The sequence below is a fragment of the Falco naumanni genome, chromosome 11, assembly GCF_017639655.2.
Source record: "Falco naumanni isolate bFalNau1 chromosome 11, bFalNau1.pat, whole genome shotgun sequence".
NCBI lineage: Eukaryota > Metazoa > Chordata > Aves > Falconiformes > Falconidae > Falco > Falco naumanni.
In genome coordinates, this window is record NC_054064.1 from 35,233,966 (window position 1) to 35,254,752 (window position 20,787).

The window sequence follows — 20,787 nt, forward strand, 5'->3', positions numbered from 1 at the left end:
ACGCGGAACCACCACCAACAAAAAAGTCAGAAAGCTTTTGAAGGCAAAACTTTTGTAGTTTAGAAAGGTCTTTACAAGGCCAAGGGCTTGCAAATAATTTTACTAGTGATTAAAATTACTGGGTCCTTGAAGAAAATAGTGTCTTAGTTAATTGGTCCCTATAGAAGGATCATCAGGCTTAGGGGGAAAGTGTCTTTCATAGGAGTGATCAGTTATTAATACAAATGAAAACTCTGAAAAATGTAAATTACTGAATAGAACATGCTCTAAGGTTATCTGCAGGAATTAAATGAGTTTGCAGTGTTCCCAGAGAAGCCCAAGGAGCCCAGCACACTGAAATATTTATAAAGAATAAGATGCTCCAAGGATTCTTACCATGCTTTTAAGACCAGCCAGTGCCTGGTAGCTGTAGCAATGTTTTAAATTGTTTAACATAGCAGTAATAGATGATCTCAATTAAAATGAACTGGTGTCCAACCAAGCAAGTGCTTGCACCGTAACCAGGAGCGAGCCCAGCGCCTCCGCAGCAGGGGCAGCCCGGGAGCCAGAGGGCTTTTCTTGCAGGGTGGCCCCCACCAGCTTCCCAGGGCACGGCCACCGCGAGCCCCGGGCGCGCAGGCAGGCAGAGGGCTCGGTCACACTTGCGTTGTACAGCCGAGCCTGCCAAGCACTGCAGAAAATGCTCCGCCAGAGAAACTCACCTGGGAGCTGGCGCGAGGCTGGGACAGACACGCCCGTGCAAGGTGCTCCCCCGCCAACCGCTGGGCACCACCCCACATCCCCACCAGCGATGCCCGGGGCTTGTGCCCGGTGCCAGCTGAGGAGTCGGTCTTGCACCGTGCCCACAGTGCGCAGCCAGCTGGGTTTCCAGTGGGTGAAATGCACGGCCTGAGCAGTGGCACAAGGCACGACCTGGCTGCGAGACCAGTAACGGTGCAGGTGCAGCAGTCGCCAGCACGGCTGCAGGCCGCCGAGAACACCTGGTGGCTTAGACAGTTTAGAAAAAAGCCTTTCTGATGAGCCAAAAATGAGTTTTGCCAGTGGCAACTGTGTCAGGTGGTAGCTTTTCTCACATAGGTTCAGTTTAATTAGGCTATTTATTTTTTGTGTGTATGGTGCATATTTTGTTTTTCCCTAAGTGCTACCTACATTTTTTCACTTTGAAGTTAAATACTGACTAGCAATGGATAGGAGACCAGGGTAGCATTTCCAAAACTGTAAAATTATCCATTTCAGTGGTTTAGCTTCTTACCAAAATTCCACCTGCTCAGATGAGAGCTATACTCACGTTTTGAAAGTACACAAGTGGTGCATGTGCAACAGCCACACCAGCAGCACTAGGGCAGCTCTTGGGAGCCAAAACTGCCAAAAGAAACTCAATTCCATACCTGGTTCAAGTCCTCCGACCACTTCAGAAATCAGTTGTCTCAGTGGGCCCAGGTGCCAATCTAGCTCACGTCCCTCTGCCGTGCCACCGCACCATCCCTCGCCGCCGTGCCATCCCCCCAAGCCGCTGGCAAACAAAGCAGTCAGGGGATGGGGCGAGGGGGGTGGCGAGCGTGCAGGGGCAGTCTGCACACAGCGTGGGCGAGCTCTTGGGGTGGGGGGTGGGCTGTTTCCTCACCACAGATCAAAGCTCGCCTGGATCCATCCCATAAATACAGCCGTCAGAGAAAGCAGCATGGGAGAGAGCAGATGATCTCATCAATATGATATGAGCTCCAAAAATATGGAGAGCTCTTGGGAAATTTAATAAATCTTTTTTCTATCAGTATATAAAAGTAGAGTATTTGAAGTGTGGTTTTTTTAGAGCAATACAAGGGCCTGTACAAGTCTGCACGGTCCTCACCAAAGGATTTATTTCCTCAATTTTTAAAATCATACACACAAGTGCCATTTAAAAATATTTTTAACTATTTTAAGTGATGAATTGTCCGCTTTCCGGTGCCTTACCATCACCACTGCACTGTTCATCCAGGGCTTCCCTGGTGCCCCAGGTCTTTTACAGCCTGAGAACACCCTGGGAGTTCAGCTGCCTCTTGATTACCAGCTCCTGCCTTCTTTTCCAAAAGGCTGCAGTGGATCTCACTGAGGCTGCTGCTGCTGCTAACTCTTCCTGCCACTTAATCATCCCCAGCACGCGCTGGATGCTGCCTTTCTTTAAAGGAAGCTGCTGCCCACACGGAAAGAACCTCTCCCCCAGTGCTGGGAGTGGAGGCTGGTGGCCAGTGAGAGGCTGCACCAGGAGAAACCCGCTTCAGCGGGCGAGCTGCCCCGGGTGCTGGCCCCCACCTCTGCATCACCCCTGCCAAGGAAGGGCTGGGCAGGGCAGGACCACAGCCCCCTTGACACGACACAGCCAGCGCCGGAGCTCGGACCCGCTCCCCACGCTCTCCCTTCCCAGAGCAGGAGTATTGGTTAAGAGTATTTTGAGACACTGCAGATGACGCTGGCACTTGCCTACAAGAATCACACCTCCTACCTCTCACATTTCCATCCTGTGCTCAGCTCAAGGCCTGCCCCAGTGCAGCCTCAGCCTGGCCTTGGGAATCCCCGAGGCAAATCCCTGCGCTCCTCCCCCTGCCCGTGTCCATCCTTCGCACCCAAGCTGCAGCCCGTGTGCGGGAGCCTGTGCATGTGAACGGCCTTGGTACAGGCACGCTCACAAGCCACAGGCATTTGCTCTGCGTGGATACCTGCACGATGCAGTTTTAGTGGCACAAATACTCAACCCCACATTAGCCATTTGGTTAGAAAGCAGAAATACCGGAGACCGGGCCCTACCTGACTGGCAGGTGTTACTCCTACAATGATATCGTGTGCAAAAAGCCAAGGAACTGCACAGACTGCTGTGGGTTTTTTTCACAGACCCAAGTAAATGTGTATGCGCACACATGTATAGAGAAAAAACAAACCTCTGGAGAAGGTCTTTAGAATGAATTTAAATTCTGAACACTTCACATACCAGGTGAGTTCAACTGTGGAGTGTGTAAACACCAATCAGCTATTTACTGCATTATTTTTTTTTTAATATTGAACAACACTGAAGAAATCTTAGTCCAGTGAATAAGCCCCTTCACACTTCATGGACATTCCATAGTTAAAAGCAAAAGCCCATTGCCTAATGATCAAAAGTCAAATATTGTTTTTAAGCAAATACTGCAGATCTTGCACTGAATTGGACCGCACCGCTCAGGATCACTTGACACAGTGCTTTCATTTAGACTGCTGAGAACTGTAAAGCTATTACCAGTCCTTTTTGTCTGCCTTTCCCTCCCAAAGCACTCCCTAGCATCCAGACTGAAAATACAAATGCAACATCTTTACTACAGGAGGGAACAAACATGGATTACTTGATCCCATTTTAATGCCCTATCCCATGTATATTGATCTTAAGTGACTTACGGTAACAATCCACTCACTGAAACTCCTGCTCATTTCAGTTCCATTTCCCAAAGTGAAACAGTTGCAGTCCCGCCCTGTGGGGGCTGAGCACCCTGCAGCCCCCCCAGCAAGGCCCGCCAGGCGCCGCACACCCTGCCCTGCACGCTGCAGCCCAGGAGGGTCTCGGGGAGCCCTCGGAGGTGTGGCAGAGCTGGAAAGGAGACTGCAGTCACGGAGACCCACGGCCAGCGCCGCGCTGAAAAGCTTCGCGCTCACCACCCCTCCTGCCGTTCCCGCAGGGACTCTGTGGGCCCAGGGAGCTACTCCTGACAGACGGCAGCAAAAGCAAAAGGCCAGGCTTTATTCAGTGACAAACATTAGAACGGTTTCGATTTAGCAATTTTCAACAACATTTCAAGGTCCCAAGAATGCCCTGAAGCATGGCCAGCAGCAAGCCCGGATTCCCACGAAGCCCCCTGCACCACCCGCCCGGCACCCGGGAAGGGCTCCCTGGCCTGGCAGGTGGGTGGCCGCAGCCCCCAAGCTAAACACCCCTGCACGAGGCCACCCTTCCCCCAGCAACGCTGCTGTTCCACACCTCTGCCGAGCACCCCCGGATGCTCTTACCAGAACCGAGGCATGTCCCTACGCACAGCAGTGAAGACACGGCCCCAGCTTGGGGCAAAGAGCCTGTGGTTCAGGAAGGTAAATGACACGCAGAAAAATGCAGCCAGCACACAGAGACACAAACACCGGCACTCTTCACAGACACGCTCCTTGCCCTATGGAAACACGTGCGGCACATCTGCCCTCAGCCCTCCCTCCCACCAGCCAGCAGAAGCAAGCGCCGTCTAGGGGAGGAGGGGAGGTTCAGCCAGTCCAATATTTTGCTGTGTTTTGGGAAAAACAAGCATGACAGCTGTGGCACAAGCCTTGCGATTATTATCTTCATAATTATGGAGTGCTTTTTCCTGGGCCGGAATATACAGGCTTATTTCAGTTGTCTGCCACACACTGAGAAGCTGCTCTAGTAAAACGAGACAGATGGTTGCAGTACTTGCAGAGTAAAATAAAGAAGTGAACATCCCAACTGGCACAAATCCACAGCGATTTGTGTAGATGTTGCAGGACACGGCACTGAAGGAGCTGCAGAAAAAGCTCAGAGGAGAGTTTCTTCCCCATCCTGAGGCTGTACTGAGGGCACCACAACTGCGGCTGGGTTTAAAGCATCCTACGATACAAGAAAAACCATTAGCTTTACAGGAAACATGCTGAACTTTCAGCTACTGAGATACTGCTGTTACAGATTTCCTACAAGCAGATGTAAGTAAGGAGTAAGCAGAGAAGATGAGCGCTGCCAAGGCTCGCCCGCCACCAGCGCCGGGCAGAGGAGCTGCACACTGGGTGGTGGGAGCTGCTCCGTGCGGCCAGAGGGGCGAGACAACGGAGGGGCTGCAGGCACTAGCGCCAGAGCAGAGGTGCTGGCAACATGATTTCAGGAACAGGAGAGAGTGCAGAAGCTCCCACCTGAAAGGACTGATTGTCCCTTACCCCAGCTACCAGCAGACGATACTGAAGGGAAGTACAAGAAATGGGACCAAGTGGCCCATCCTCCACTTCTGACAGGACCAGCGTGGGGAGCGGAGTGGGCGTGGGGGCAGCATCCAGCTCACGCAGGACTCACCTCGCAGGGACCGCAGCTCCTCTCGCCCGCATCAGCTGCCCGGGTGCTGCCGGCGCTGCCTCCGACGGGACCGTCCGTCCTTGGCTCCCCGGCCCCCGCAGCGCTCGGTGCCCTCGCCCAGGCGCTCGCTACCTCTCCCTCCGTGTTTTCACAGGGGCCTGGCTGTTCCTCCCCGGCTTTCGCTCCTGCCTGCTCTGCCCCCTCCTGTGGCCCATCCTTGCCCCGTGCCGCCCGCTGCAGCTGGGTGCCCGGCCACAGCCCCTCGCCCCCTGCAGACACTCTCCCCCCTGGCTCCACTCCCCCATCCCCACGTGCGGGGGCACTCGAGGTTTCTGCCACCGGCCGCTCCCCAGAGGCCATCGCTCCACGCACTTCTCCAGGCCATGGGGACACGAGACGCGCTGTGCCCCACTCCCGCTCCACCTCGCCCTGCCCCTCAGACCCCGCCGGCGCTGTCCCCCTTCCCTCGCGCCCCAGTGCTGCCTCCTGCTTCACCCCTCGCCCACAGGCCACAGCTCCATCAGCCAGCCCTTCCCGGTGCCTCCCAGACCCCCCAGCTGCCCCCCCTGCTGCCGCCCCCGTCCCGCTCTGTCCCCCACACGCTGCTCCTGTCACCCCCTCCTGTGCCCCCAACCCACTATCGCCGGCAGCCGCTGCCACAGCCCCACGCCCTGCCTGGCCGCCCACCTCCCCTGCCACCATCGCCCCGCTCACGCGCAGCCCGGGGGCAGGCAGCACCGTGCTGCCCAGCACCCCCTCCGCAGGAGACCCCTCCGGCCCCACCGCCAGCTCCCCAGGGCCCCGCACTCCGGCCGCCGCCGCCTCCCCACCTCCTGCCGCTGTCCTGGCTCTCTCGGTGGATACCCCCCCCCACCCCTCCACCGGGCTGACCGTCCATCACACTGTCCGTCTCTGCTCTGCTGCCTAGAGATGGGCTTCCACTCCACAGGGCTTCTGCTGAGCCCTCCCTCTCCGCTGCAGCGGTCTCCTCCAGCTGAGGTGACCCTTGGCTTAGGGGGTCCCCGCCAGCAGCCACCACTGCCTCTAACACAGGTGCCACCTGCCACACGGGACCCCCACCAGGCTCCACCAGCACACCCTCTGCTCTCGGGGCAGAGCTCCCTTCCACCGCTGACGTCTCGCCACTCTCAGATGTCGCTGCCCCTATGGCCACTTTCCCCACCTCCATCCACTCTGCCCCCGGTGCTTTCAGCTGGGAAAACTCATCTGATGTTACAAAGCCTTCTTGTCCTCCGGGCACTGCAGCTCCTGGGGAAACGTTTGTGTCCCCTAATGTTTCCAGGAGAGCCCCAGGCTTCTCCACAGCCACCTCCCATTCAGAAAAGGCTTCCACCCCTACGGGCTCTTCTCCTTCAGGGCCAACCACCCCGGCAATGCCCCGCTCTGCCAGGCTGGCATCCTCCGCAGCCTCCTCTCCCTCAGGCACAGCCGCCGCAAGGCCCTGCCCTGCAAAACCTCCCTCCGCTGCGGGCCCCTCTGCCTCGGCCACCACCTGCAGCCGAGGGCCCATCACCCTCACGGCCTCCCCTGCCTCGGGGGCTGCCTCCGCAGCCTCTTCTGCCTGAGAGGCACCCCCAGCCACCTCCACCTGCTCGCACACCGTTCCAGCCACCCCTGTCCCTAGCAGTGCCCCTGCCAGCTTCTCTCCCCCGGGTGCCTGCTCCCCCAGTGCTGCCTCGCTCTCTGTCCCCTCCACCAGAGCCCCCTGCCACCCAGCTGCCACCTCTATGCCAGACACCATTCCCCTCCCTGCCCCCTTTCCACACGGATCTTCTGCCACAGCACTCTCCCCAGGTGCAGACTCCAGCACCGCAGGCTGGCCTTCTGCCTCCAGCGCGGCCACTGTGTCCTCCTTGGGCAACAAATCTCCTGCCCATGCCATTTCTTCTCCTGCTTCTTCGGTGCGAGCATCTCCTCCCTCAGCAACCAAACCTTCCTTCTCCAGCGCGTGTCTCTCCCCTGCAATCCACCCCGCTTGTACCACTTGCTCTGCTGCCTTTTGCACATCAAGTGCTCTTGTGGCTTCTGCCAAGAAAGCTCCATCTGGTGCTATTAAGAAATAATCAAAACATAAGTTTTATTGAGAACTGTATTAGTGCTAAGGCTGTTTTACAGGGTTATTATTAAAGATGCTATCTCTCCCAAGCATGGAAAGGACATCAGCATGGTGACAAGAAGAAAATGTGCTGTGCTGCTTCTCATCACACACCTGTGCTCTGACTATGTTTCTAGTGCTGACGTTCTGGCATCTGGCATAACTAATTCAAGCAAAAATGTTCATACGTGACCAGCTTTCAATTCTGGCAGTTCTGCCTGCCCTGCCTCCTCTCTCTCTCTCTCTCTCTCATCTGCCCAGCAGGGAGCTCAGGTGTGTGTACGAAATAGCTACAGGCTTCACAGTAATATTCACAAATAGGTGGTAAATTGCTCATGTGAAATACACACACAGTCATTTCTACAGGAAGAAGAACAGTCAGCTGTTCCTGTAAAATGGGTCCCCATGGATTCCTTAATTACACCAGGGAAATAACACAGGGTAGACTCTTGCCCCCTGGGAACTTAACGGCAATGCCCTCCTTGAGTTCGGCGCTCCAGGATCCATCCCCAGGCAGGCACCGGCAGCAGTCTGTACAAAGCCTGTACACTGATGTTATGTACGAATGTGGCAGGTTCCCATTCTTTAGAAAATGAGAAGTTTTGTGCCACTGAAAGGAGCAAGGAGCAATGTCTGTCCCAAGCTGCCCTTTCCCAAACTGGGCAAGGGCTGTCTCGCGCCAAATCATCTCCCACTGCTTCTGACTTAATTTTTACCTTCTTTCACTACTGCACTCCACAATTACTGCTTTTTGCTGCCTGCTCAGGCAGCTGCTGTGCAACTGGACCCCATCTCTGGAAGGGCAGCCAGAGAAGATTCCAGGTGACAAACAGGCCTGGAGGACACTATTTGTCCAGCCCATCTCTGCCAGCAGAGCAGAGCTTGCGCCTTGCACCTGCCTTCCACAGCCCTTCCGCTGGCCTTGCCAATCCCCACTGCCACTCTTCCCCCCCGCCCTTCAGAGCTGGACCCGGTTCACTCATGGGGCAGGTCTGCTGCAGAGGAAAGCAGAAGGTGCACAAGGCAGCTCAAGCAGCTGCAGGCAGTAAAGGAACCAGAAGAAGAGAGGACAGGCTGAGAAGAAAGTTTCCAGAGAGAGAATGGTGGTCGGGGAAGGAGAGAAGAGAGCACAGCAGTTTGTTTCCCCCCACCAGACCACACAGCACCTGAACACTAGACCACACTTTAGAATTAAAAACTCTGTCTTTTGCAATATGAGAAATCATGCCTTCACTCAAGATGCACCTTGCACCAGGTTGGTTGCTTATGCTTACTACTAGCTTTCTGTCCTTTATATTTTAAATTGTTTCTTCTCTTATACACATATATACAAATCAGTTATCAATCACTATCATAATTTTACAGCACTCACACTGAAAATCCCACCTCCTGAATCTGGGAGAGCTCAGGCCCACCATCAAGATCAGTAACAAGTAATCATTTACAAAATTTCTAAGGGAAGTTTTGGTACAAAACGAAATAAAACATTCCAAACTGTCACCCAGTGTTAAATATTACTGCCTCCACAAAAGCACAGTGTCTGAACTGTCTGGCTGCTAACACTGGATTGAGTCTAATGTAATGGATTTTGCCAGTTCCTGTAAAATAGATGCTTTGTTCACTTTGTCTAAAAGAAACCAAATGCTGTGTTGTGTGCGCTATAGTCTACATGTTTACCTGCTTCATTAGCAGAGAGAGGAGTTAATTGCTCTGGTTGCTGCTTACATAGTATTCCCTTCTGTAAAGTGAGGTCCTGCACTGGGCTGGAATGAGGCACCGTGTGAACCTGAGCAGTTAACAACTAGGAGATTCCAGGCTTTCCAAAGGTCACCTGCCTGGAAAGCAATCTTGTTTCAACCGTGATTTGGAGGGACAATGGACACACAAGTCAGGCTGCCCAGGAACCACATCCTCTACCCTGGTCTATGTGTCAGAAACACAGATCAGAAATGAAGACCAACACCTGAAGACTATTGGACTTTGAAATTACATGTTACAGACAGTTGTTTGAGGTCAGCTGATGAGACCAAGGCAGAAGCAATGTCATTTGAGAAAGAACTACTGAGAAAAAGATGATTACTGACCGACCAGAGATGAGAAGGAATCTCCAGCCTCCTGTATATACCTTCTGGATGAAAGACAACAAACCTTAAGAGACTATGTTCTTGGACGACAGAGAAGAAGAAGAAGAAGATCAAAAGGCTCCCAGCTGACCAGGAACAAACTTAGAACACCCTGGATTAATGTGCTGAAGTACAAGACTGTGCACAACTAGCAATTTAAAGACAATATATATGACCTGTTCCTGCCAGCTGTTAGACTCTCAGAGGATGGAAGAAGGAAATATAAGAGCAACAGTGCAGACCGAGGTCAGTTTTAACCTATGGTTTTCTTCTCTTTCAGACTCGTTGCTAGTGTGGAGTAGAACCTTAACGTTTACTGTCACTGCGGCTCACTGCTGCAGCAGGGTAGCTGGCTTTGACATCCCCTGTTTAACACACAAGGCTCTTCTGTCAGGCAGATCACATCTCCAGCAATAAACTGCTAGGGTTGCAAGGACCAGAAATGGTTTTGGAGAGAACCAAGATCAAGCTGAAATTTCCTCACCACCAATTATGCCAACTACTAACAGGGAGATGAGTTTGGGAGACAAACAGGGCACAGCACAGAGATCAGCTCTGCAGTTCAGCTTCACTCCCAGTCTGTCAGTCCCATCCTGCCTGTCTTGACAACGTGTTTCCCAGAGAGGCCCCATGCTACCTGGAAGCAAAGGGAAGCTCACTGGATTCCTGCTTTCCACAGCTCTTTTTTTGATTGGCAGCCAGTTTTTTCATGGCCTAAGACCATTGTAACTGCCAAAAAGGCATTAATTATACATGACTACAGAAGCCAGCTAGTCAGCATCCAGTTTTATACAAGTTAGGAAAGAAAAGAGCACAAGGAGAGTTTAACAGCCTAGAAATGAAAGGGAAAAGGCAAACACTTCTATAAAAAGCTTTCAGATGAGTAAGATTTAATCCATGTCCCCACTTGATGGCCAACCTCACCTTCAGCAGCACCACGCTCTGTACTTGTTATGTTCTCTTCTTCCTCATCTGTATGGGAATTGCTAGATTCAGGTTCAGAATTCACATCGTGATCATTTCCAATTGCATTTGCTATTTCCTCCTGGACTGGTTTGAAATCTTCAAAAACTATCACAAAGTTACAAAAGAGGAAGCAAGAAAGAGAAACCATTAAAAAGCGAAAGGGGAGAAGAAGTCATCCAGCTATCTCAGCTTGGTTTAAAATTTAAAATGTTAGGGCAGACCCAATTAGAGCCATGTAAATCTTCACCAGCAATAATTCTGTTAAGCAGATTAAAACCAAATGGAGACAACCATTAAAAATCCAAGGGAAAATTCATACAGGAGCATCCACTGAAGCACAGAGCGGCAATCTTCCACAACGTTTTCACAAAACAATGAGATTTTGTCAGGCATTCTGAGGGGGGTTCAACGTACAGGCGACAACATTGTTTTACAGACATTAAATTGTTATTGTTCCATCAGTATTTTTTTTTTTAAAAATCTGTGTTAGGCTCCCAAGTACAGTTCTAAGAACTCCTCAATTCCCCAAACTAATGTAAGTGACTGAAGACCTATGCTTGCCTATAAACAAGTAGGGAAGTATTTTCCGCTCTGTAAATGCAATGATTGCGATGCTTCACTGTCAAGTTGTACACTTGACAAGGTTGTTCAGATTGTGCTATCAGTGCCATTTTTTGCTTTATGAGTTGCTGGATGATTATGCAAACGGATTTCAAGCCAGTAATACTAAAGGACTTCTTTATGAGCAGTATTCCAGCTATGTACGCAGTCCGGTCCCTTCAGCATCTCCTCTGAGAGCTCTCCCCTCCAGCAGCCCAGGCTTCTCCCTTCAAGTTCCATCTGCTTTCTGTATCTTACCTTTCCTGTTGTAGTTACTGGGTTAGCCTTTTACACAAAGAGCTTGCCAGTTTGTCACTGGTGTGGACTGACAGCCTAACGTCAAATCTCACGCTTGGCTTTACTGCCAAATGGGCTCTACTGCCAGTATAGCACGTCCGTGAGGAGCCACACACCTCCAGGTACGTGTCCGAAAGAGCTGCCTGCTTTTGCCAGTGTTACGACTGTTAGCGTGAGACTTGATTAATTCCTGTTGCTGCCTGGATGGTGCCAGTGGTGGCACATTTCAGACTGCTCCCCTGCAGCTTGGAACAACCAAGCTTTGACTGAAAGGGAGTAATTCAGTCAATTGCTTGTACTCAATGCTTATGTCAAGCATAACTTTCAAAACGTAAAGGAGACAGTCGCAACATTTCTAGATCTTATTACCGCATGCGATAGGAAGCGGTACACTGGTCAGCATCATCTACGCAGTGGAAGTGCTGCAGAGACACTTGTTGCAAGTTTCAGTTTCTATAGACAAGTTCTACATCAAGGCTCAGCAAGAACAAGGACACTTCTCAGTATCTTTACCAATGACCTTCCCAGAATCAGCCTACGGCATTTTGTTCAGACAGAGTATTTTGTTTGAGAGTAGAGGAGCAGGGTTTCAGCCAGCAAGAAGAAAAGATCTGAATCCTGACTTGGCCTTCTATTACAAAAACATGGAGACTGAAACCAACTGCCACAACAAACCACTCAACACGTTCTGGCTAAATCCTGACACACAGCCTAGAGAAAGGGGTGTTACAGGGTATAACACCTCGGCTTTCAAGTAACACCTTTGTTCAACTTCTCTGAAAATAAAAACAAGGAGCCATGAGTAAAAAGCTAATGCTCCCACACTAAGGAGCTGGCTGGCTGACTTCGAGCCACTCTGCAGCAGAGTATGTAATAAAGGTACCCAAAATTCTGGGCTTCATAAAGAATGGACAGGACAGAAGCATTTAACTGCTGTGACAGGAGCCTGAGGGACTGGCAGTCTCAGCAGCTTCAAACACAGACTGGACAAACACATGGGCATCAGATCTACAAATGGATACAAGAGCACTAGGCGGGAGGTTTTTTTGAACAGCTATTATACAACAGATCGGACTGCAGGAGAGCTACAAAAGGAGGGAAATCCAGAAAAGAGAGCCTCCCGTGTTTGTGAACAGCATCTTCTCTTGCCACTGTGAGATGCAGACTACTGTGAGAGACATGCCTTTGGGCTGATCTGCTGGGCATTTCTGAAGTTACTAGGAGCTCCGCTAGAAGAAAAGCAGCTGCATAAAAATAAGCACAGTAAGACTGCCCGACCTGGCTGCCAGTCTCATCCGAATTGCCCACTTAACCCCCAGAAATACTGTCCTGCCTCAGAGTGTTTGTACATGCCTTCTACAGATTGCTGCGTCTGGGTGTCATGTATTGAAATCACATGTACTTACTTGCACAGGGCATTATGTTTCCTCCAGCAATTTATTAAGCAAAATAGCTACCAGTTCTTATAAGGCTGATTTTTTTTTACACATGTAGCTGTATGTATGGGATTTAATCTTCCTGCTGCTTCAGTGTCAGTCAGGGCACTGAAAGGTCCAGGAGTGGGAGCGGTGGTGTTCCCACAGGCTGGCAGTGAGGAGAAGACTTAACACTGTCTTCCCTGCCACAAGCTTGCTTCTCCCCTTCCCAAATCCCTGCCTCTCTGTTGCCAACGCACAGCCTGTGCTCTCTCACCTTTTTCCTATGATGTTTTTTTCTACACCAATGATTCTGTCTTTCTGCTCAATTTTTCACATTTGCTTTTACTTTTTCTTCTTTCTCCTCCTGTGGTTCCTCCTACTCTATGCTTCCACCGATCATTCCTACCCCATCAGTACCCTGCACTCACATAGCTCTGAACTGAAATTTGAGAAAATTATTTGAAAAAGACCATTTCAGTCTACAGGCTCAGCATGAATGCCTTTTTGCCTACACCACAGGTCCTAAAGGGCAGCAATGGCTTCACTCCTTGCTGTCACGTTTCACCTGGGTGAAGCACAAAGAACTTCTCTGCAAGAAACCATGAAAGCTGAGCAGGGAAGGTCCCAGGACAGTGTTTATAAGGTCCCTCCTGGGACCAAGATCCTGACAAAGGTGTCTGTGCAACAGTGCACAACCTGCCTGAATCATTCTGACATTTCAGCTCTGCAGAGAAGACAAGAAGTTTTCTGCTCCAGGACATCCCTTGTCCTCGAGTGCTTTCTCCGACTTGCTGAAATACTGAGTGCTTTGCTAGGTACAGTGCACATATTGTACTTCGTCTTGATTATAGGCCTGAAGCCTGACTAGCTGGCAGTTCCCATTCTTTGCAGTTTACTGCCTGCATAACATTTGACAAAAGGGAACTGGCAGTCTATCAAAACACATTGCCCAGGGAAGGATGACAAATACTGTTCACAATAATTCTCTCTCTTGGGATCAGCAGCATCTCCTTGTCACAAAGAGCACAGCAAGATCAGAAAACACACAGCAGGAGCCCATCCCAGATACTTCCACACTTCTGACAGATCCTGTCACACCACCAGTTGTGATTTGCCCGGACTCAGCCTGCAACTACACAACCCCAGAGGAGCATTTTGTACCTTTTGCTTTCCTCAGCATATACAATTTTCTCCAACAAATTAGTTCTGCACTGTTAACGGCAGCACCAGTTAGGAGAAATCCTGTCATAAGCAGAGCATGATGGGTCTCACCAGGGCAAAACCAAAACCGTGCCATATCAGTCTCATCTCAAGGCAGGCTGGACAGCCGATCAGAATGACCTGCCCTAGAGAGAAGATCATGTGAAAAAATCAGGGAGGTCCAGGAATGGACTGAGAACCAATTCTGCAGTTGCAGCAAGGGACTGAGCTGCTTCAGCCCTCCAGGTGTCTCTGGAGGCTTTTAGCCCTCAGCCTTGCAGGGGACCGGAGCAGTGGGAGTTGTAACCATCTGGTACTTCTTTTAAGACTACAGACATCCTCAAATTTTTTAATCAGAATCTATCATGGCAGCAACTGTGCTCAGTGGCTAGAAGAAGCTAAGATTCCCATGTGGCCTTTGTTACCCCACAATAACCCTTTAGCATGCTCATTGTAACTCAAAAAAGGTGTTATCTTTTTCTTTCGTTGCTCTATGCACCATTTGTTGCCAATTCTTTATTCGCAATAAAACTTACCTAGACAACCTACATGTAGATGGGGAAAAATCTGTATGCCATTTAGGAAGTTGTTCTTATCTGTAATTTTTATGATGCAACGATTTTTCTTGTCCTTCCTTGACCTGCACTGTCCCTGACTCTCCGGTAGTCTCCCAGAAGCAGGGATGATGCAGGACTTGACTAAAATGTAAATGCTGTTACCTACATAACATTGGGACATTTGACAGAGGACCTCTGTTCAGACCTAGAGTCATGAAACCATGTGTGTGGAATGTAAGCACACTAGAATTCACGCTAAAAAAGAACAATGCTATTGTCTTAGGCTAACTCAGTACCAGATTACTAGCTTGACACATCTGATTGATCTTTCCTGGGTTACGTATTACAGCATAATATTCTGTCTAGGTTTTTAAAATTCTTTCTTCTTCAGTAGTCCTTAATCAACTCATCTGAGCCTAGTGGTTAAGGTGCTTAAATTTAAGTTTCTTTCACACAAATGGAGAGAGGCGTTCCAGAAGCAAACGTCTCTGAAGATTTCAGCATTATTCAGCTAATAGTATGCTACTGTCTTTACTGTCTCAATTCAGAATGCATAACAAAGCAAAAGCAATGCACAAGAGAAAGTAACCCAGGAGCAACAGACTTGCAAATCATTAAGCACCAGCATTCAAACCAGCATCCCACACACAGCTCTCTTGAATGGATGCACTGCAGTGAACAGAAAGCAACAGAAACAGAACCAAAAACTTCTATTAAAATAAAGGAAAAGCATTCTACATTCCACTGCAAATCCGTCATCCAGAAAGGCAACTAGAAATTTCATCTACCGTGGCTTGTGGCTCTCCTTTACATCAGCACCAGTGCAGACAGCTATTTCCCCCATGAGCTGAATGACATTGCAAAGCAAGGGCTTACATTTTTTTCCATTCCTCAGATATAACAATGCAAAGCCTTGCTCATGTGACCAGCCTTTCATTAATTGTCCCTTATCCATAAAGGCAAGGTTGAAACTGCAAGATACCCATTTTACAACTGATTTGCTCCTTGCCAACAATCTGTGACAGAGTGAAGCAACACAACCATGGATCCACTGACATAGTTTTGACCTTCGTCTGAAAGACTATAATTCACATGGTAATTTTTGGTATTCTTTTTGAATCTAGTATTTTGACATTATAAAGAGAGTCCCCCCATTTTGCACACAGATTCTCCTACAGGTGATAAATCTTATTTGGATTTTCTAATAATTGCATGATGTGTGAAACCCAGCTACTGCAGTAAAAAAGAATAGCTTTTATGCTGGAAATACTAGAAAAGAAGCAGAAAACCAAGGCTACAGTCTGGGTGGTTACTGCACTCACAGCAGTTGAGTATTTTAGTAGCTTGAAAACAGCCCAGCAACTGCATTCCCCATGCTGCACCATGACTTAGTATAAAGGCAAATACAGCCAATACTTGTACGCACCACTCACAGTTGCGCAGAAGGACTGTACTCACCAATTCCTTTGTTGCTCTGAGGAGACTCTTCATCACTATCCTCTACTTGGGTCATACTGCTTTCCAAAGGCACTAGAAGACCTTCCACCCCATCACCCCTCCTGGTACTTGTATTCTTCTCCCCATCTTCCCCTACGTTACTTTCTACTGACTCAGCCTGTTTGAGTTCCCCATTAACATTAGGACTTTGACACTGTATTGCCATTGTATTTTCACAAAAAATTCCAGTATCTTCCCTTGCTGTTAGATCTTCTGGTTTTGCCTTTTCTGCTTCCTCTATTCCTTCCTTTTCCAGTACAGAAGTTTCCTGATTTTCCTCCATTCTGAGCAGTTCATTCTCCCCATTCTCATTTCCGTATTGTGCATGTGCTGCATTATCAGATGCCCTTTTGAAATCATGATCCTCTTTGCCTTTAACATTGTCTTTTATCGTTTCAACATGAGAGTCATCTTCACTGCTATACTGAGTACTGATGGATGAAGGTGAGTGTGTAGACCTCTGACCTAGAAATAGCAAAAAATTTTGTTTCAGTATTTGTCACTAAAACATCTGCATTCATCAGCAACTACTTCCCTTTGCTATGCACAAAGGGACAGATGCTCACCTGGTATCAATCTCTGAATTACACCATCTAAGAACACTGTGACAAATGCCACTAAGCGCAGCAGCAGAACATTGCCCAGATGTATCAAAGCGTTAAAATCAAAGCCATTTAACTTTTTTTTTTTTCAGTAATGGAAATGAACAAGATTAGCTTCATCAATCACACAGAAGTACACCTCCAGAAGCACCTCTAAATATGACTCAGACAGTTTTTAGAATAGTTTCTTAAGCTCCGTTTGATAAAAGATTTCAACCATAGCAACATCCTTTGGTGCACTCCTGTTAACTCAGTGAATATAATAAAGATCTCCAAAATCAAGTGTAAATCATTCAAGCTGAACTGGAGGTGAAGTTCACTGTCTCCTCTAAATAAACATAAAGGGACCATAATATGAAATCATAAATGGAAAATTTGAGGGGGGAAAAAAAGGCAATAATTCTTCATCTAACACTTAGCTGAACAGTAGAGCTTACTGCTACACAGCATTGCTGGTGTCCAAAGTTCACACAGGTTCAAGAGGAGATCAGTCAAACTCAAGAAAGAAAAATCCAGTCAGGCCTCGTAAGTAAAAGGGACCACCCCTGACACCAGCTAATTACACGGGTGGGAAGCAGCACAGTATTCTTGCCATTTTCTTGTATTTTTCCTAGGCACCCACTGCTGGCCAAAGGGCAGAGGTAGAATTTGGACCCCCGATCCAAATTCTCAGAGCCACAGGAGCCAATCTGCACCACATCATTTCTTCTTGCAGCCACAGTCTTCCAGCAGCCTCTATGCCTCTCCTTCCTCTGTGGATCTGAAGAAGGCTCACTGCAATTTTTTGTAATATTTTAAATTATTCTTTTCATCTGCAATGTATTACAAAAGCTTTGCAGGACTGCTTTTAAAAAAACCTAAAATATGGAAGCTAAACCTTCCCTAAAATTTGTGAACTACTTCCCTTAATTTTAAAACTAGAACAAAGAAGGTGTGTTTTAATGGAAACTGCAATTATAAACTAATGGACTGCCTTGTATAGACGCCAGATTATCAATTCAAGATAATTCCTCAATTTTCCTTAAAAGTAGCAAAGGAAAAGGACCAGAGCGCAACTCCACCTCCCAGCACGCTTTACTGGTGGTGTGAGAAAACTGCCTCTGCATCTCTGGATAAGTTATTCAGGTGTACGCTCATTCTGTCATCTTCGCAGAGACTGGCAGCAGGGGTAACGAGTGGTACCCAGTACGGAGCAGACCTCCACCCCCTAGGACCTCCACAGCAATGGATTTTAGGCACAAACTACTGGAGAACCACCACCGGGTAATGACTCTCAGCCACTTCCAGTCTCCCCTGGATTTGCACCTGTGTTCTAACAGTAGGTATGTTTAGACTCCCAAAAAACATCATTGCTCCTAAATACACTTATAAGAATATAAACAAGCACGTTCAGAGACAGAACAACTCAAATATGCAGATTACGTATTGTACTATGGGAACTATCAGTGATTCTTTCCAATTTATTCACAGGCTTATGGTCCACAAGGATTGAATGCCAAGGTCTCTCTTACATACTCTTTATCAATGTCTGATTCATAATATTGCATGCAAAAGTAACATCTTTGGCACCTCAGTTATCTGGATGTTATTCTAAAACTCTGTATGCTGGCTGAACTGACCCAAGGGGTCTGAGGAATTCAGACACTCTTGAACAAGCACAATGATATACTGAACTAAGAAGAGACAAAACCTCTCCATAACATATGCTTATAAAAATTCAGATCCCGTTATTATTAGCATGTTATTTCTACTATAGCAGCACTCCCAGATTACAAGTGGATTAGTGCTCTACTGATACTGAAACACAAAAACATAGCGTCTATGCCCAAAAGCTTGCTGTCCAAGATCTTGTTCTACCAACACTAATACACACGCTTCACTTGAAGTGGGTAAGGAGTTCTTCAAACAGGTCCAAGGCTTGGCAGATGAATTCAAGAAACAGTAAATGTACAGAGCACGTGGAATTTCAGGCCACAAGGAGATAAAAGTTGAAGCTAGCAACAAGTAAAGTTGAATTATGCAGAAACACGTGGTGTAGGTGATCTCTAGGTGGTCACAGGTTTATGTTTGCCTCTAGGAGCCTGACAGAAAGGAAACTTGCACTACCTGTGTCCAACACACCCCTGTGAGGCAGGGGCAATCTGTACCAAAAGAAATTTCATACAGTGCAAAAATTCACCTACACTTCAAAAACTCATTTAACAACAAAACAACCACAAAAAGAAGGAAAAAATAACATGGCTGGAAGCAGAACTTTCCTACATGTTTTAGCTGAACACGTTCTACTGGCCACCTAACTGCGTATGTACATACCACAGTGGAACGGAGTGATTTCAGGGTGCTGAGCAGCTGTGGACAGTAAGAGCAGTTACAGGTATTCAATAACTTTGTAAGTGAAATCACTTACTTATATGCCAAAAGACAAATTCAAGAGCTGAACTTGTAACAGATCTAAAAGTAAGTAGCAGACCTAAAACCCAACACAGCTCTACTATTCTCTGCAAGCCAAGAGAAAATGAGTTACTATCACTAGCATGATGCCCCCATAATGCTTCCCACAAAGACACATGTTACCAGAGCAAACTAGTCCATGTGGGCCGACTCCAGGGGACCTGTGAATAACAGATTCACAGTTTAACCTGGACATCTCTAACTGCAGGCTTGACAACTCACACTCAGTTGTAAGCCTCGCGAGTCCAGAAGACAACACAGTTTTAAAGCAAGGGGAAATGGGGCATACCTTAGGGCTAAGAGACACAATATTTAAGGAACTCCCAACACAGTTTTCACATGCCTAACATTATTTAATGAAGATGAGAGCTAGAAACAGTATATATAGATGTCAGTGGGGCTACTTTGAATGTACACTGCAAGTACATCTACACTATCAAAGAGGGAAGGACCAAAGCTTGATTCGCTGTACTCTGATACAGCTCCAGGACTGCGCACCCATGTCCTACCTCATTGGCAACGATGCTCACACCAGCTCCCAGCCCTTGGCACGCACTGTGTGTGCACAATGTTAGATGCTGGAGGATCCTGCATGCACCCTGCAAGGGAGCCTCCATCTTGATTCTGTCACATAGAAAAGTGTACCGGGGACATCAGTGGTGCATTTCTGCATGCTGTGCATGACTGTGAATAGATGCAAAACAAAGCTGCACCTGAAGTTAATTCATCTTGTGGACTGAATTGCTAATGTAGTAACACCCTGTTCAGGCTAGCCCTGCCACCAATACCGGACTCTGCAAGGTGCGCTATGGAGCACTGAACTTGACGCCTCAGCAGGGCCTCGCATTCAATATTGAAAAATATACAGTCACGGAATTTCACATGTTAGGCGCTCCTGCGGAAGCAAGAAGAGGGCGAATTCCTTCTCTAACTATAGCTTCTGCTCATGTGCCATCCATATGCCAGAACTGTCACCCATGCAGAACAGCATGTTCAGAAAAAGATAGTGTACAAAGAAATCTTAATAACCACAGTTTAAAGAACCCCACTCACAGTAGCACTCTCCCTCCACCAGATAATTCAAGGGGCTGAGGAAGGGAGTTCCTTTACAGATGCTTCCCCTGAGACAGCATATTAATTTCTAGATCTCTCTGTCACAACTTTACATACGTTAGGGAAGCAGCAATTCAGGTAAGTGGAAAAGAGATGGCTATTAAAGAGGTAAATGGATTCTGTTATAAGATTAAAACTATGTAGGATTTGGGAAAGTGATAACTCAGGCAGGGGACATGCTGTCTTGCAGAATTTGTAAATGTAAACATAAAGGAGGGAAAAGAACTGCTTAAGGATGTGCAAAAAGGTGTAACTAAAAAAAAATGGTGTTAAAGAAAAATCTTTTTAATAATGAATATCCGGAAAAATCTTCCACTGCTGAAACCTATTACGCACTTAAATCTTAAAAAAAAAAAATGGAACTAGTAGTTGCTACTGAAGTTGCTTGAAATATTTCCATGCATATTATCTTCAGAGAGTAGGGGTCCTTCATTCAAACAGAAAGCTCTTCTTGTCCTCAAAATAACCAATGAATTCTTATTTTTCATAAATTTATTATTCTATCTCAGTTGGGAAAAGCCCGCATCTCTTTTATCCCTTCTCTCTACCTCTTCTGTTCAGTTGTGGGGAAAAAAAGTAGAAAGATTTCATTACAAAGGGGAACATATCAAAAATCAACAAATAGGAAACAGGAATGAAAAATCACAGGCATTTTGTGTTCACTGTATCGATGCCCAGAGTGGTTAACAAAAACAATGCAAAAAAGTTGTCATTTTCTTTAAAGGATTCAAAACAAATCTGGATGAAACTAGATGAGGAGTCCAGTGTCATCGGGTAAA

General features: G+C 47.7%; 1 protein-coding gene and 1 long non-coding RNA gene across 2 annotated transcripts in view; both read right to left on the reverse strand.

Moving 5' to 3' along the window:
- Positions 1–3,725: 3,725 nt before the first annotated feature.
- On the reverse strand, positions 3,726–5,629 carry LOC121095858. Its single transcript, XR_005830229.1, has 2 exons — positions 5,069–5,629; positions 3,726–4,615 (listed from the first exon to the last, which is right to left on the reverse strand). It is a non-coding gene; the product is annotated as an uncharacterized LOC121095858 (long non-coding RNA).
- A 76-nt stretch (positions 5,630–5,705) lies between these two features.
- Positions 5,706–20,787, reverse strand: part of ERICH3 (glutamate rich 3) — a 41,719-nt gene continuing 26,637 nt past the window's right edge. Inside the window, exons 13-15 of the mRNA XM_040610892.1 lie at positions 15,804–16,307; positions 10,232–10,378; positions 5,706–7,138 (exon numbers count right to left, since the gene is read on the reverse strand). Coding sequence (XP_040466826.1) covers positions 5,706–7,138; positions 10,232–10,378; positions 15,804–16,307 — 2,084 coding nt within the window. The remainder of the gene's footprint in view (positions 7,139–10,231; positions 10,379–15,803; positions 16,308–20,787) is intronic.